Below are 17,249 nucleotides of genomic sequence, written 5' to 3' on the forward strand. Positions count from 1 at the left end.
AAAAAACGGAATATATGTCAGAGAAGTGGTCTATGTGCACCTACATACCAATTTTTAGAAGAATTTGTTGAAAAATGTGGGAGTTATTCAAAATTTTATGACGTAACGACACACACAAATTTGGAAAAAAAATGATTTTTTTGGAAGTTTTAGACTTGGTACGGAAACAAAATAGCACCATTCGATTCGCCGTGAAAAACTGCATCAGATAGACACATTTTTAGGCCTTAACAACCAACTTTAAAATTTGACCTCACTTGACCTGACCTTGACCTGACCTCGACCTGAAATTCATCCAGAGGTGGTCCATATCACTTAGTGAGTGTGCCTATTGAATTCTATGAGTAAAATGACCCATAAAACATGTGTCGCACATGCCCTTTCCTATATTTTGTTTTTGGTGACCTGACCTGACCTGACCTTGACCTTTGAATGACATTGTATGCAACGAATATTGTCTTGGTAGTCTAAGAACACGTTTTGGGCAATCATTCTCAGTCCATTCTTCGGCAACTACGGTGCAAGGCCGATATTGTAGAAACTTGCATTTCATACCCTTGACCTGACCTTGACCTGACCTCTGACCTACTTAAGCAAAAAAATTTGGGCTCTTAAGATCTGCCTTGTTGAGAGCTTTCGATTGCCGTTTTCCCCGTCTTTCTACGACCATCGGAAGTTAGGACATGATTTTTTTTTCGAAAGTTCGGACAGGGGGCAGAATCTGCCCCCCCCCCCTCCCAGCAGGGCGCGTATGGCTGAATAGCCCAGCGGGGCGCGGGTTAACCCTCACCCTGGCAGGGGGGGTCGATGCAACCCCCCCCCCCAAGGTGATAGCGTAAAAACGGCGGCGCCCAGCCCCGCCAAATTTGGCACAGCTTATAGGGCAGCATTTTTCCATATGACCTGAAAATTTCAGGTCCGGGTGACCTTGGGTCAGGTCACCAGGTCAGAAAAACCGGTACAAGGTCATGGTCAAATTTCAATTTTCTTTATGCACCTGTTCAATTCACAGTTTTGAACTGATTTCCTTCAAACTTTCAGGATGTGCTAAGTTCACCGAGTTGTAGGGGAAGACGGGGGAACACCGACCCCTTAACCTTTTAGGGTCTAGTCACGTAATTTTTGGTCAAATGATCAAACTCTCAGTTTCATTGGATTGTCGCATCAATTTTACATACATATCAACCAACTGTTTTCTTGTAGTATCGTTCATTATTGCATTATTCCACATTTAGTAAATGTCTACATTTTTCGGGGTAACACCGACCGTTGGGTAACACCGCCCGAGCTCAGCAGGCAACGAGATTTGCAGATTGCTGGAAGCTGTTCTTCTTATTGTAAATTTTGAGACGTTTTAGTATATTTATAAAATACAGCGGAAACGATTTTATTATACCCCTGGTACACAGTAGCGGCGTAACACCTTCAATTCAAAATTGGGGAATTCAAAATTGTGGAACAGTTTGCCGACACAGATAAGAAGTGCATCTAAAAAGGAATTGATTAAATATCTTCAAATAAAGGAGCACACAGTTTAACTGTCATACATGGGACACATGGTTATTTATATCTTCGCGTATGGATTGCTTCACACTGCGCCGAATATTGTGTTAGTCGATTAAGTGTTCATATATGAATATGTGTGTAATTGTATGCATGTGTGCGTCTGTTTGTGCTATGCCACCGTAATGCCCACTGTTCTGTGGTTGGTGGATGTTTGACATAATAATAATAATAATAATAATAATAATAATAATAATAATAATAATAATAATTAAGGGGGGGGGGGGGCAGTGCCGACTTTTGGTCCCATTCTTTCCATGCAACGCCCATAGGGCTAATGTTTAAATGCCAAAATTAAAGGGGGCACGGTGCCCATGTGCCCTCCCCGTTCCGCCGCCTATGCAGGCACAATTTAGTACTCATTTATATAATTAGTCGACATTAAGTCACAAAATTGCATTCTCTCGAATTTTTTCATTATCCTCTAAAAAGAAAACATAGCAACAACGATCTTTCTTCATTTGAAATGCGCCACTCCTGGGTTGTGTCACAATGTGCTATTAAATAAAAAAAAAATCCAAGTGGGCGGTGTTACCCAAGTGTCTGCATTTTTCTTTAAAAAATCCTTCAACATGGCAACACGACAAAAATTTCGTTCGAGCAGGGGCACGTAATGCTTGGATGAGTCCTAATTATGGCAAATAATACTACTTCAGTACTTATGTTTGTCAAATAAGATAAGTTTTCTTCTGCTTATTATGCTAGAAAAAGTATAAACGTATTCACGAAACGTAAAATTCGGAATTTCTAGCAAATCACCTAAACCAATGCGGTGCACTGCCCATACCTGCACTTCTGTTGTCGTTACGCTGCCAAAAGACAGTCAGCTGTCGCCCTAGACCTTTTTATATTTCTGATATGGGGGTAGGCGGTGTTCCCTAAAGGGCGGTGTTCCCCATCTTCCCCTATAACATATAGTTTTTTTTATGTCACTGACCTGAGGTCAGTTAGAGGTCATTACGTCGTAATGTTAAGCATATGGGAAAATATTCAATTCGGAAAATACTGGAGATATCCGCTTCGTTCTATCACTTTTGTCCTTTGAAACCTCAGTACTTAACATTATGGCACTTGGTGCTTCTTTGTTTGGTGTAGGTATCCATGGGTCGTCAAATGAGGTCAACTGAGGTCAAATGACGTTTGTGCCAATAACTTGTCACATAATAAAGATACAGCTGGTGCATTCCACGATAGATCGTACCAGGCCCGTCACCCTCATCTCTCAGATTTTAATGAAAATCCGTCCTAGGGGTAATCATAGGCCCCAAAGACGCCTGGCAAAATATCAAACTTCTCAGATCAAAACTTTTTGAATTATATTGCATTACATTTTATTAAACTTCGGTTTGTAACGGTGAGTTTGATGGCCTATGACTCATGAACGGGTTAAGCAACCAACAAACGGTAAACAACACTAAGCTTGCGATGAATCAAAAATTAATATTACTTTTTAAAAATTCCAAAGAAAAATTTTCATTGTTGAACAAAAACCTTATCTTTTTCGTTTGCCTCTAATGACTTTTGGGACCAAAATTTTTCACATATCTATTTTTTCAAAATAAACTTCATGTCATCGCAAATCGACATGCCCAAAATAAAAAAAGGTGTTCTTTTTATAACTTCCTCATTTTCCCGCAAACAAAATGGGTTTCGGAGGGGTTGATACGACCCCAGCACGCCGTTTCGCTTCTAATAGAGCTAGAGCCTCGCGGAAAAAACGAGCGTGTGTGCCGTTACAAGTCGCAACGATTGGTACCCAATTTTAAGGTCTCAGGTTAACCGGTAGCGTCTGAGGTCAGGTCAAGTGACTGAAGTTACGGGTTCGGTTTTTAGTAAATAACTTCGCAAGAAATGGCCGCAGAGCCGCGATTTTGGCATCATTGTGTTCGCCTAGCTCAGGTGCATCGAATGGTATACTTTTTGTTAGGGTGAGGTCAACTTAAGTAGTTGACCTCGGGTCAAGGTCAGGTCAGAGCCCCTCAGGTCACGAAGCTGGGCAAAGGGTATCATATGGCATATCTTTCGATTCGGAATGTCTTCCCGAGTCCATTAGTGGCTGTCTCGACTCACTAGCTCAATTTGATCGGAAGTTATTGACGAAAAACTCGTACGACCCTAGTGACGTCATAAATGACGTCACGCATGGTTAACAATGCAAAAGTGAAGCATTGGACTTCGCAAGGAGTGCATGAAATCACGGTAACATGTACGTGAGATAGTTTTAGATCATTCTCGGCGCCAAAATAACAGTTTTTATATTTCCCCATTGACTTAAACAGTGATGTCACGTGACCGACCTGACCTCATGTGACCTTAAAAACTCCCAGATATGCATGTTGTGAGACCTCTTGAGGACACCATGTATGCGTCCTGTAACTTTTATCTCGGACAGCTATGGTCATTGGCGTCCAAAACAATGTCAGAACCAAACAGCCTTTTTCACTCTCGCGCTTACAGGAAAGAGGGTTGGATAAACCCTCTTTTCATTTTTTTTTCAGATGACTCAGACTTCAATTGAAATTTCAGTAACCCGTGATGTCACTAGGCAGCCTTACCACGGCAGTTGTAAGCTCCCCTCCCGAAATTCCCTCCTCCTCCTCCCCTCACTATTCGAAACAGTTATCGTGACGTAAAATAAATACATTTATAGAAAGAACACCTTCCTAATTTTTTGCATACTTCTTAACAATGAGCAAAATATTTTTTAAGAAATAAAAAATCAGAAAAAAATTGGTCCCAAAGTCCAAAAAATACGAATGAAAGAAAACTCGATATGTTATATATCAAAAATAGCGTATTTTTCGAAATTTCAAAAGCACATATTAATCTCTGTTTCATTGCAAGTTCAATGTTATATAACATTTGGCATTTGAATAATCCGTCTCAGAGTTACAGCCCGCCAAACTTAGCGCTGCAAGGCAAGATCCAAAAAATGCTATACATCATAACTCAAAAAAATAATTATCTGATAAGCGTGAAACTGTTACAGGAGGATTCAGAGCCCCTGATTAAGTGATTACCCCTGATACCAATTCTCGTCAAATTCCAAGAGATTAGGGTGTCAAATTGGAAAAAAGTGGTACGATCTATCGTGGAATGCCCTAGCTTTCAAAATGGTATCATTCTGTTCCTCTCGGAGAGCCGAGTCGAATGATATGCAACATTAAGTATTTCGACCATTCTTAAGACTTAAGTAGTACTTAAGATGTGCTTAACTTTTTAAGTACACTTAAGCAAGCAAAAAAGCAAACCATTCGACGCGCCTTGACGTGCTGAGTTCACTGGTGCTTTTCTTTTTGCTCTATCTTAATTAGATCAAAAGTTATAAGCGAAAAACTCTTGATCTGTTTTTAGCGAAACTTTTTACATTCATATCCCCCCAAACCCCCCTAAATATTGATCTAGAGCAACCAAATTTGCACAAGGGCGAGAACTCCAGGGGGCCCACCTACCTACCAAATTTGTTTTTTCTAGGTGCAATAGGAGCCAATCGCGAGGGGGGTCGCATCGACCCCCCCCCCTGCCAGGCCGTGTTATGAAAAACACCCTGCCAGGGCGAGGGTTAAGCAGTCAACATTTTTTCGCTAAAAGGGGCATCGTTGGAATCAGAACAGAGCATAGCATCACAGCAGTCATGAGCCCGCATACTTTTCCAACTTTTTTTCCAACAACCCTGCTGGTGGGCCTCAGACGAGCCTGGATACCAGGGTCCCTGATGGGTCCCACGATCCCTGATGGACCTCAGTCACCCCTGATCAAGATCAAGATCGTGTATTAGGAGCATCCACGAACGTGGGTGTCCTTTGGCATCCACGCCAGTGCCACAACGGATGGGCCCACATCGAGCCTTGACGAGCCAGCGATGGTGGTCGTCGGTGCTCCGGTAGCCATGCGCCGGCGCGCTGGTGAGCGCGACCGTCACTCACCCGGTAGGCGTCCACCACCTGAGCCTCGGAGCCGCCCTCAGCCGCCGGCGGGCCCGGTCGCCGCCGGCGCCGGCCGCCGCCCGGGTACACGCCCACCTCCGTCCGCGGCGTCAGCACCTGAGGGCGCGCACCAGCTCCGCTCAGCTCAGCTCAGTTACGACACGCGGCGGGCCCGGCCCACACCCTCCACAGCCCCCGGGCCGTACCTCCAGCAGCGAGAGCGAGTTGCGTCGGAACGCGCGGCTGGTGCGCTCGCGCCACGCCTTGGCGCTGTTGGCCAGTGTCTCGAGGCGCACCAGGTCGGGCAGCAGGATCGGGATCGGCTGTCCGCGAGCTACCAGCGCCTCAACCGCCTGCAAAACACGCCCACCTGTCAGACCCACAGAGCACAGCTCCCGTCAGCCGGACCAGCAGAGCCCCCAACCCCACACATCAGAGCCCCCACCCCCACCCATCAGACCAGCAGAGCCCTCGTCCCAACCCCGTCCGACCAGCAGAGCCCTCGTCCCAACCCCGTCCGACCAGCAGAGCATTGAGGAAATTCGAAGCATGCGATCATCGAGGAGATATCCCAGAAAGACGTTAAATAATGCACGAACAAGCTTGTAGATAATGTGACGATCACTGGCGGATCCAGAGGAGGGGCAGTTCCGGGGGCATTTTACGATTTTGATTTTTTTTAGACACCCACTAACACCAGTCACCACCGCCGCCGCACCGAACAGAACTGAACTGTATTGTCCCATATTGTCCCGTGATCCGGGGTAAGCTTGCGATCATGAATCTGTCTCACCGGCCGACTCCTACTGCGACTTGCCTAGCCAGGTGACCTAGCGGTGCCGGGTCATTCGGTAACAGCCAATGATCAAATGGCAGGTTGCGTCACAGACTGATCGGTTGTGGAGGTAGGAGCTGCATTTGAATTCAACCATTCGCCATAACTGTTTGAGGAGCCATTTCGAGAATCGGCATTGAGCACAACTATTCCGGCGTGGTGTGTTTCATTTCAGCCATTCAGCAAAACAGATTGAACACTGAAATGAGCGATCTGCAAAACAGTTCAACAGTTCGCATAGAGGGACTTCGGCATAGAGGGAGCCAGCTCGGCATATGACGACTATGTATGTAGTTTCGACCATTGACGATTTGTTTTGCACAATGTTGAACCATTCGTTCAATGTCGAGTTCTAGAGGAAGATCGCCGAACAGTTTTGCACAGTGGTGATTCTTTGTGACCAAGCGACCATTTGCAGCGCCACCTATATGGCGAATCGAATGTGTACAAACGTTTTGCCCAATGCACAGTGGCCCTTTTTCAGAATTAGCACGCATTAATTCAAAATATTTTTTCTCTTCTTTTGAGTTAAAAGCAGTCTAATCGTGTGCAAAACATTCCAAACTATCCGATGGTGCCATTTTTACCTCCTAAAAAATAATTACCTTTGGTAAAACTGACCGCAAAATCGAGGTTTGTCGAGAGGCGCGCGGACACCACCGGCGGACCCTAAAAAGTAGGGTGAGATGAGCATCAATTTGTAAGGCTTTCGGTGAGAAAATATTAAAAATTAGTGGCATGGCTGTGAAGCTGAGTTTACGTAGAAGCCCTAGAAACCACAATTTTCATTGTATAAGCTTAAATAGACCACTTTTGCCGAATATTGTGGACACAATAACAGGACAATTATTAACTGGAGATGGCGGCAAACATATGAACCTTTATGTTAAGTAGCACACGCTGGGACATGTCGTATTATACATCGTCCGAATCGCCGATCTTTTCTGACCATGTCCACCAAAGGGCATCGCGCCATTTTGCGCCATTTTGCTTCTACGGTGGATAACGTGAGCCAGTTCAGTCCGCGAGTGGCTGTGGCTCCTGTTCGATACGACTAAGCTCATTGACCTGGCTCGAAGCTGGTGTCACCTGGTGTGCGCCTAAATGTGGCTTGACTTTTGCCATAAGATGTGCTTAGTTATTGAAATGTCATGTAGGCATAACGCTGTGCTCAAGAAAAACTGTCCGATTTCTTGTCGCGTTTGATGTCCAAGCCGCACAAGTCCCGTGGTCGGCTTAAGATCTAACGTCAAAAGCGCCTATGTGTTTGTATTGTTCGCGTCGCGCTGACCTTAGTTGCTGCCTGGCCGGGGCCGACTAACGGTGGCTGGCAACAGCTGTAGATGCGGTCACGTGACGCCCTGGGGCGTCCTGGCGGTCAGTGCAGCGTGGTCGGCTGGCGGGCTCGCCACACTTGCGTTCGGAGCGGCTTGGGCCGGCGGGCGAGCCGTGCGAACGTGCGCCAAATCTTGGGCCGAGCGGCCTGTCGCTGTTGGGCCGAATCTCCTTGGGCAGTTCGTTTCTTTTCTTCTCTTTGCATTGGCAGGGAATACGTCCTTGATCACGTGGTGATGTCTTGCACCACTTTCAGGTAATGTGGGAATTAATGCGTGCTAATTCTGAAAAAGGGCCACTGTGCAATGGTCAAAAGCTACCGCAAAAAGGTGTACTGGGTGTACGGTGTACTAGGTACTCGTTAAAATTAGTCAACGTCCGATTTTCTTTCGTTCAGTTTTTACCCGTTTCGCTGGCTAAAACACGTGCTTATTTGGAAAACATACTTGGAGCCAGATTCCTATTGATTAAAAACAAACTATACTTTAATCCTTGCGATCGATTACATTCACGTCGCAGGCCTTTCATGACGTCATAGGTGAGCATGCTCCGAGCTGGACCTGATAATTTTCCTCCCATCCCAGAGCGTGTGATATCCAACGTTTCATTTGAGACCTAAACTTGGTATGCATCCCACATAAATTATACGATATCATCCCTGGCTAGTTTTGAAGAGTGAACCTTTGCCCCAGTGGGGGGCACATGTTACCAACCTGTCGCGTTTTTTTGCGTGTGAATAAAAAACCGCGGCGCGTAGCGCCGCGCCGCTTTGGGTAGCTTTTGGTACATCAATTTTGGACAATGTGTGAAATTTTTGACTCCAGGTCATGTCAGGTCAGGGCACCAGGTCAAGTTAACTGACCAAGCCTAAAAAAGTTTGCAATCATGTCCAGCCTGCAACATTTGCCAGAAATGTTTTAAACTTGGTGGATTGCATGCTGTTATGGGCGCCTACAATTTGTATATCTCGGATTTTTTATATCCGTGACCTAAGGTCAGGTCAGAGGCGTGACCTTTCCATTACAAGTCAATGGAGAAAAATGAAAATGCCTCTAGATCCGTGTGTACGCATAGGAACAGTCCAAATATTTCAGAATCACAGTGATTTGGACCACCCGTGATGGCCTAGGTGTCGTTTTTGCTGATAGCCTCTAGAAAGGTCATTCGAGGTCATTTGAGGCTACAAACAGATTTTTGCCAATAACTCGCGATTGGAAAGAGATAGAACGCTGGGAATGGCCTCATTGTGTTTGTCTTGTTGAGACGCATCGACTGATATGCAACATGACCTTTTCCGGTCAGGTCATGACCTTGACCCGAGGTCAAATTTTCAAGTTGACCTTTCAAGGTCAAATTATAGTTCATTCGACGCGTCTCGGCGAGAGGGACACGATTCTGGCAATAGAAATGTCGTGGCTTTTTGTAGTCGAAAGTTATTGTCGAAAAACACTTTTCGTAAAAACAGCTATTTTTGGAGTTTTTGCCCTCTGGAGGCTAAACCGTTGACCTGAGGCCTCTTGCACCAAAATCCTCTTGCACCAATGCTTGAATTATTTTACATCGTATACCCAGTCCAAGTTTCAAATGTAACAATTTGTGTGCAAAATTTAGCAAGCACATGTAGGACTATGTATTGGGCTATTGCAAACAAATTTACCACCGTTAGATTAGCTTATTCTGAAACCGGTTTTTCGATTTTACCTAGCTAGGTAGTTTGGTGCAAGAGGCCTCTGAGGTCAATTTTGATAATGACCTTATCAAAAGAAGAGTTCAAAAGCTATCGATTGCTGTTACATGCGTTTTTCTAGCTACCATAGTTCCTGAGATAACGGCATGTTTTCGGAAAAATATAATGACCATTGGCAATTTTTGACCTTTGATGACCTCTGGTGACCCCAATATTGCTCTGAGATGAAAAATGACTAAAATACTTTCAAACGTACGCATTGAGAGCTATCGACTGCTTTTTACTGCGTCTTTCTAGCCCTCTTAGTTTTTGAGTTAGAGGTGGGTGGTAACATATGCCCCCCCCCCCCCACTAGGGCGAAGTTGGCTGAGACCGCCACTGGGGCGCGGGTTAAGTATAACACAGTGCAACGACCACTCGATCACGGGCTATTGCTCAAAATGTATGTGAATGGAAAACAATTAAACTACAGACCGCCCCACAAGTACCCCCAGTGCTGCGCGTGGCGGCCGCGGGACAGCCCTGGCCCGGCGTATGGGCGCGGCCCGCGTGTGGCCTGCCTCGGCCGGGACTGACCTCGAGGCGCGGGTGCTGGCTGCGCTCGGTGATGGCCGCCGCGCGCTCCATCCAGTCGTGGGCCTTTGTGGCGGCGTCTCGCAGCGCCTGCACGGTGGGCAGCGCGGCCGGTACCTTGTCGGCGTCTCGCAGCAGCGCCTCGACCTCGGCCAGACTGGGCGGCGGCCTGCCCGCCACGTCCAGACAGACGCGGGACCGTCAGACAGACGCGGGATCGGCAGAGACCACGGACAGGACATATACGAGACAGAGACTTGCTTTCTATTATTTTCGCTGATGCTCACCATTTATCTATCTCCATATTGCAATTTTTTGTAAGAGCTCATTCAATGGGATGACTTCCGGAATGCCCTTATGACAATCGGACAAACTAGGCCAATGAAAATGAAATAACGAAGAGAGGCATCAATGATCTGATTACTGATGACGATATTGCATCAATGCATACCCATTCTGCATTGCCGATATAATATCACTCCTGCCGATCACTCCTGCCAATATCGCAGGAGTGAGCCGACCTGGTACTGCAGGGCAAGCTGTCCATTGAAGATAAAACTATCTATTGCTTCTGTCATCGTAATCTGATCTAAAATGGTCGGTAGAAGGTCACTATAAGACTGATTTGCTGGGGATGGAAAAGCATGCCGCATGCGAATATTTAATGCTGATTCCATTCACAGCTGGCCATTTTTTTCATTCTCGAACCAGGTGATACAGGGTGTCCAGAAAAAGATACTACGGAAATTAAGTCGCATTCATTAACGGACGTGCCGATTTTTCCAACTTTATGTGCTTACAGTGCAAGATTTGGCAAAGCTCATGGGCACTGTCAGTGCCCTGGGCACTGTAATGCGTCGTTGGAAAGTTGTCTGCCTGTCCTCCGAGATGGTCAACATGACCATCAGTCACCTGCAGACCGTGCTAGTGCTGGAGCTGATCCGCCGGAAGGCCACTCACATTGAGTATCTGCTTTTAGGAGCTGCCGCGACTGACCAAAGGGTTTACATGCCATGTGGCACTTGCTGTCTGTTTTGTCATATTTTTTTTTTGCGAATACAAGCATGTGCCATTTTAACCCGCGCACCGACGGGGGTCTGCGCCAACTTACAACCGACGGGGGGGGGGCGGATGACCGCCCCCCCCCTGAGATCTCGAGAACGAAGCAAGATAGCGACAAGTGGTAAACGGCATGGGGTACGCACGGACAAGGTCTACAATTTTTACTAAGGTCATTTTCAGGTCAGGTTAAAGATGACGTCACAGGGGTAAAAAAGTCAAAAGACAGCGCTGTATATGGATAGTTTTTCTCGAATAACGTTCGAATTAGTCAAGCTAGGAACAAACCAAGGGCATCATCGTGATCCTCTTGTCAATCCGCAACGAATCATGTATATGTTGACCTCAAAAGGTCAAGGTCAAAGGTTGACCTCAGGTCCATGACCTCGAGGTCATCATGTATATCATTAGATGCGCCTTGACGAGCTGAACACAATGAGACCATCTGCGCGGCTGTATCTCGTTCCTGTAAGGAGTAATTGGCAAAAAACCGTTGGTGACCTTTGATGACGTCACATGACCTTACAGCTGGCCAACAGCAAACCAGGCCTCAAAGTAGTGAAGGTTGATTGTATATGAAGTCATGTATGGTATATGGGGCCATTCCGACGCGTTTTAGTGAAAAAAAAAACAGGGAGTTGATTTTCCCCCCATTGACTTATAATGGGGAGGTCAAGAAATTGACCTGACCTTAGGTCATCGATATCGAAATTCTGAGATGTACCTACAAATTGTAGCTACCAATGACCTAATAACATCCTGCGACTTTCAAAGGCCTCCGTCACCTACTGTAGCTCTGACACTGTGGCAAAGTTGCAAAAAAGTGACTTGAGGTTGGGTCATTCGAAGTGACCTGGTGACCTGAGGTTCAAACTTGCACACCATATGTAAAATTGATGAGAGAACAGTCATGCCGAATTTCGCGGCGCTACGCACCGCGGTTTTTCCGCTTATTCACGAAAAACCTCAGGGGGGTCAGGGGGGAAGCGAGCGTAGTCTTTCCTTAGTTTAACGGAAATTTCTGAGTATGAGCGGCCGGCCGGCCGGCCGTGCGGACGCTTTTGCGAGGCTTATATCTCAGCAACCACTTGACCGATTTACACGCGGTAATTTTTGTAGGGTAGCTTCATTCCTTCTACCAAGTATTGGACTATTCCCGATGCATGTAAGTGACCCCTTATGCACGTGCCACGTGCAAAACGAAGAGGTGTCAGTTTTGTAATTGTTGCAATATCTCGGTAACTACTTGGCCGATTGCGCTGAAAGTTGGCATGTAGGTAGGCACCCACTAGGCACTGCATATCCATGTGCCAGAGTTGGGGTGCTGCTGCACGTGCGCACGTGCAGGGGTCGTTTCCAGATCTCGAGAACGGCTGGACCGATGGCGCTCAAATTTGGTACACGGTTAGGGACCAGTTAGTAGGGTGCCGTGCACAAGTCAGTTGGGACCCTTTCTGCACTAGCGCACGTGCAGGGTGCCGCTCCCAGATCTCGAGAACGGCTGGGCCGATTGTGTTCAAATTTGGCACATCGCTAGAGACCGGTTAGTAGGGTGCCGTGCAGGGCTGTGCTTGACTCATGAGTCGAGTCAGAACTTTGACTCAACTCTGACTCAAATGAGTCAGATTTGAGTCGAGTCGGATAAAATGTTGAGCTGTTGAGTTGAGTCAGAGTTGAGTCGCAAACAAATATTAAGGCATTGAGTTGAGTCAGAGTTGAGTCAGTAAAATCACTTTTGACATTGAGTTGAGTCAAACATTTAGGAACATGAGTCAGCTTACTCAACTTTCTAGAAAAAAGCTTTCATCCCCCCCCCCCACCGCTAAACAACTTAGCCCTGGCCTTGCTACCGGATTTTTCACCCCCCCCCCCGCTCAACAACTCTTTTATCTGAGTCAATTTGAGTCAACTCACTTGACTCAACAAAAAATTTGAGTCAAGTCTGAGTCGACTCATATTTTCATTGAGCCGCCTGAGGACTCACTCATGACTTCATGAGTCGAGTCAAGGGAAAAATTCAGCTCCTTGTTTGAGTCAGAGTTGAGTCAGGGCTTTCTGAAGTTGAATGATGAGTCGAGTCGGCAAATTTTTTTGAGTCGAGCACAACCCTGGTGCCGTGCACAAGTCAGTTCGAGGTACCCCCTCGAACTTTCGCACGTGCAAGGCCCACCCTCTCGCTCGCTCCGTTAGTCGCCCCAAAAGGCGTTATACTGGTTGTAGCAAGAATATAATTGCAACCGCAGCCTGTTTGAAATAGACAAACACTGTTCGTTAGAATTGTGTTTTTCTAGAACAACCGAAGCAGTCTTCGGTGGGGGGGGGGGGTGTTAAACATTACACCTACTCTCATCCGCGCATAGCGGCATCCTCAGCACCACAACAGATACTTTCAGCATTGGTTGCATTCGATCACAATTCACAATGTAAAAAGTGATGCAAAAACATAAAGTGAGCAAGAATCCTCTTACTAGTATAAGTGGTGTTAAGCAGTGATGCAATATAACACTGTAAATTGAAGTTTAAACAATTTCATTTTGATATGAGATAAAAATTATTCATAAGTACGTGATCCATCATATCAGTATGACAATTTTTCCACAGCAAGTCTTAGGTGATGAACGAAGGCACTTTTTACCATTTACTAGACCAATACAACGCTCACTTGATTTTGCATGCTTGGTTTTGAAATGACAACTTTGTTGAGCATGTTTATAAAAAAAAATCATACCTATATGAGCTTTTTCCACTTGGACTGGGCATTTCAAGGCAACAGTGTGCCCAGATAAATAAAAAAACTGACTATAGTGACTATTCTCAAAACATGTCATATACCAGGTTAACAAGGCCAATAGAATTCTCGGAGTCATCAAACATACCTTTGCAAACATTGACAGTGATGTCTTTCAAGACTTGTACAAGAGCATCGTGCGACCCCATCTTGAGTATGCCGCTGTCATATGGAGCCCCAAATTTAAGAAGGATAAAGACGCACTCGAGCAGGTGCAATGGCAGGCAACGAGACAGCCAGACTGGTGAAGGGGCTGTCTCACCTGTCATACTCAGATCGTCTCAGAAGCCTCAATTTGCCTACCCTGGAATTCCGAAGGAAAAGATCAGATATTATCGAGACATTCAAAATCTTAAAAGGCTTCGACATGGTGAACTACCAAAGAGAGTGCTCGTGTGTTAGCAACGGCATGTTCAAGAACTCCCTTAGCCGTACCACCCGAAGTCACGGTCAAAAGCTGCAGGTTCAGCATCAGTTGGGACCTAGGAAAGCCTTCTTCGAGGCACGAGTGACTCAGGCGTGGAACAAGCTATCCAGGAACACTATTGAAGCACCAAATGTCGATGTTTTTAAGTTCAGACTTGGGAAAGAATGGAAGGACCACCCCGACAAGTTTAACTACAACTTCTCTAACTAATGCTCAAGAGTGGCTACTCATCGTATAAAAAACAGTAGCTACTGTCACTAACAACAGTGGTCGTCATTTTATGGCGACAACAAGCATGGTAGCCAACTTGTCTTCATAAGAAGAGGAGAAGGCGCCTCTTGAGTAAAGGGTCTTATTACTCGAAAGGGTATCTAATGACCCTTACTTAAGGTAAATGCTTAAGGTAAATAGTTCGTTTATTTTAAGTTTGACCCACTGAACTCTAATATATAGGTACTGGAAGGACCATTGGTGGCTTGTTTTTGTCTATCAATTTCCGCCATGTTGTGTATACCAGAAATATAGATTGCATTACGGTAGCAGAGGTGCAGTTTAGTGAGAGGTACACTTCTCAGAAGTGCTGCTGCTTCATGCTTGCAGTTTGATTGCAGCGATCAACTTTTCAAGACTTCGGTATACACAACATGGCCGAAATCGTTAGACATCCTGGCCCGTAGGGCCCGCATACGGCTACGGCGACTGCCTCCCTTTGGTTTGACCCTCACTGTAAACGTCTCTTCGAACAAACCACGAGAATTGCTAGCTGAATTACTTAGAAAACTAGTGAGCACACATTGATTTCACAGACGATCAATTTCATCAGAATTATTTCTAATTGGCTCCTATTTCCCAAACTCGCAGCTCGTATTTACAGCCCCACAGGGATAGAAGACTTATAGGAATTATAACCAAACCATACCAAACTAATTAACCAATTGTATTACGTTTAACATAGCAGTAGGGGAGAGTGGGACACTTTCGTGCATGGGGCATTTCGTTTTCAGCAGTTCATGGGAAAACGAGTGACTGCACGAGCTCAAGGCAAATTATGAAAATATGTGTACCTATCCTTGCCGCCCCTCGTGTACTATAGATAACAACACTGTACCTGCTGTCATGTTTGATAAAAACGCAAAGTTGCAATATTCGTGCGCTTTCCAAACTTTTCTCATAACATCCATTTTCGTGATTCTGACTCGGAAATGTGGTTCAGCTTTTCAAATTTGGCGGCGAAGAAGCTTGAACTCTATTCATGGAACTGCTGCAAACTTGTTTGTTGAAAAAGTGTCATTTTTCAACATTTTTTTGAAATATATTACAAATAACGTTGTGGGGCAGGTTCGTGCACGCACGGCCTAAGGGCATATTCGTGCATATTTTTTTTCGGTTTGCGATTTATGACTTTATCTGAGTAGGTTTCACTTCTGACGCTCGCCTGACTCAGTCTCGGCTGCTTGCGACGTCGTGACAAGTAATTCACGTGACCTTGCCGAGGTCACGGGGGCGGGCCGATGGCCGGCACTGGCAGTTGGCACATTCTTGTTTGCCAGCCCATTCCTTCTACATATGTTGTGCAATGCATTCTTGTCGAAAGGAATGAAGTGAAATGACCCCTTGCCAATTTCTTTTGGTAAATTTTTGGTAATGCCCGGTAATTCCTCGAATTTTGCAGGGTGCACGAAAGTGCCCCATCCCTTGCACGAATGTGCCCCATACCTGGGACAGGTTCGTGCAAACGTTCAGAGTTATCAAAAAGTCTTTTTGTTTCTAATAGAAGCGATAATTTTAGAGGATAACTTTTAAAGAGGAAAAATATCTGCAATAGTTTTTTTCCATACTGCAATTAACAGTTTTGTCATTGCACCAACCAAAGAACAGATACATGGATTTATCCTTTTTTTGCACGAATGTGCCCCACTCTCCCCTACATTATCGGTGTTAAAAACTTATTCTGAAAATTATTTTTCACTGAGGTACAGGTTGACGCGATAACTGTATGTTTTGATTTATGTTTTGCTACGGGTGCATTAGTTTGGGTGAGTGACTTGTATTTTTAGCTGTGTTATTTGGGTAGATTTGGGAAGCTGTTTTTAATTAAACTGTAAGGTATAATACTCATAGTGATAGTTGCGGGGTGTTCAAGTCTTTTGCATGTAAGGCCCTTTTTTAACTCAAACCTACCCCCTACCCCTACCCTACCCCTACCCTACTCCTACCCTACCCTACCCCTACGTCTACTCCTACTCCTACTCCTACTCCTACTCCTAATCCTACCCTACCCTACCCTACCCTACCCTACCCTACCCTACCCTACCCTACCCTTCTCTTCCCTTCCCTTCCCTTCCCTTCCCTTCCCTTCCCTTCCCTACACTACCACCGAATCGGCCGAGAAACGGCTGAGATATTGCACAAACAAATTAATTTTATTTATTGGTGAATCCCCTTGGCGAGCGGTGCCCGGCGTCGGTATTCATTGCCAAAGGTCAATAACCTCCCGGCTCTGATTTCGCTCAGTTTTGCAAGCTCAGCCTAAAGCACGTGCCTTCTGCTCGGCGCCGGTCGCGGCCGCAGCACGTGCACACCGCTGAACCCACACCCTCGAGAATTTAATACGACAATTAATGAGTGCACGCGTCCGACTTTCCGTGAAAATCTCACCCCCGTAACCGTTACCGTTTTCCGAGCAATAGTGCGTTTTTCCCGTTTACAATGTATTGGCGCACGTTCGCACGCGCCAAGGGCGCACCCCCGGCCGCATCACGTCCAAAATGTGATACGAGCTACGTGTAAAGGGGCCCACATGTCCGGCGGATTATTTAGGATTTATGTTATGATGTCTGCATTACATGTGCGCTAACCAGTTTTCTCAGTAATTCAGGTAGCAATTCTCGTGCTGTGTTCAAAAAGATGTTTACAGTGAGGGTCAAACTTAGAAAGAACCATAGCTGCCCATCCCTGGTCATAACTCTACACACCAATGAGCCTACTGGCAGGCGGCCGCTGTCCGCCGCCGTACGCACCTGGCGGCCAGCGCGGCGCCGGCGCGCTCCTCGTGC

At 45.9% G+C, this 17,249-nt stretch overlaps 1 protein-coding gene across 1 annotated transcript in view; it reads right to left on the reverse strand.

Moving 5' to 3' along the window:
• Window positions 1–17,243, reverse strand: part of LOC122369515 (lysine-specific demethylase 5A-like) — a 56,657-nt gene extending 39,414 nt beyond the window's left edge. Inside the window, exons 1-4 of the mRNA XM_043344313.1 lie at window positions 17,214–17,243; window positions 9,923–10,088; window positions 5,696–5,842; window positions 5,490–5,606 (exon numbers count right to left, since the gene is read on the reverse strand). Coding sequence (XP_043200248.1) covers window positions 5,490–5,606; window positions 5,696–5,842; window positions 9,923–9,973 — 315 coding nt within the window. The 5' untranslated portion in view covers window positions 9,974–10,088; window positions 17,214–17,243. The remainder of the gene's footprint in view (window positions 1–5,489; window positions 5,607–5,695; window positions 5,843–9,922; window positions 10,089–17,213) is intronic.
• Between the last annotated feature and the right edge of the window lie 6 nt (window positions 17,244–17,249).

This window comes from Amphibalanus amphitrite, unplaced genomic scaffold (assembly GCF_019059575.1).
Source record: "Amphibalanus amphitrite isolate SeventyFive unplaced genomic scaffold, NRLGWU_Aamphi_draft 001044F_arrow, whole genome shotgun sequence".
Lineage (NCBI taxonomy): Eukaryota > Metazoa > Arthropoda > Thecostraca > Balanomorpha > Balanidae > Amphibalanus > Amphibalanus amphitrite.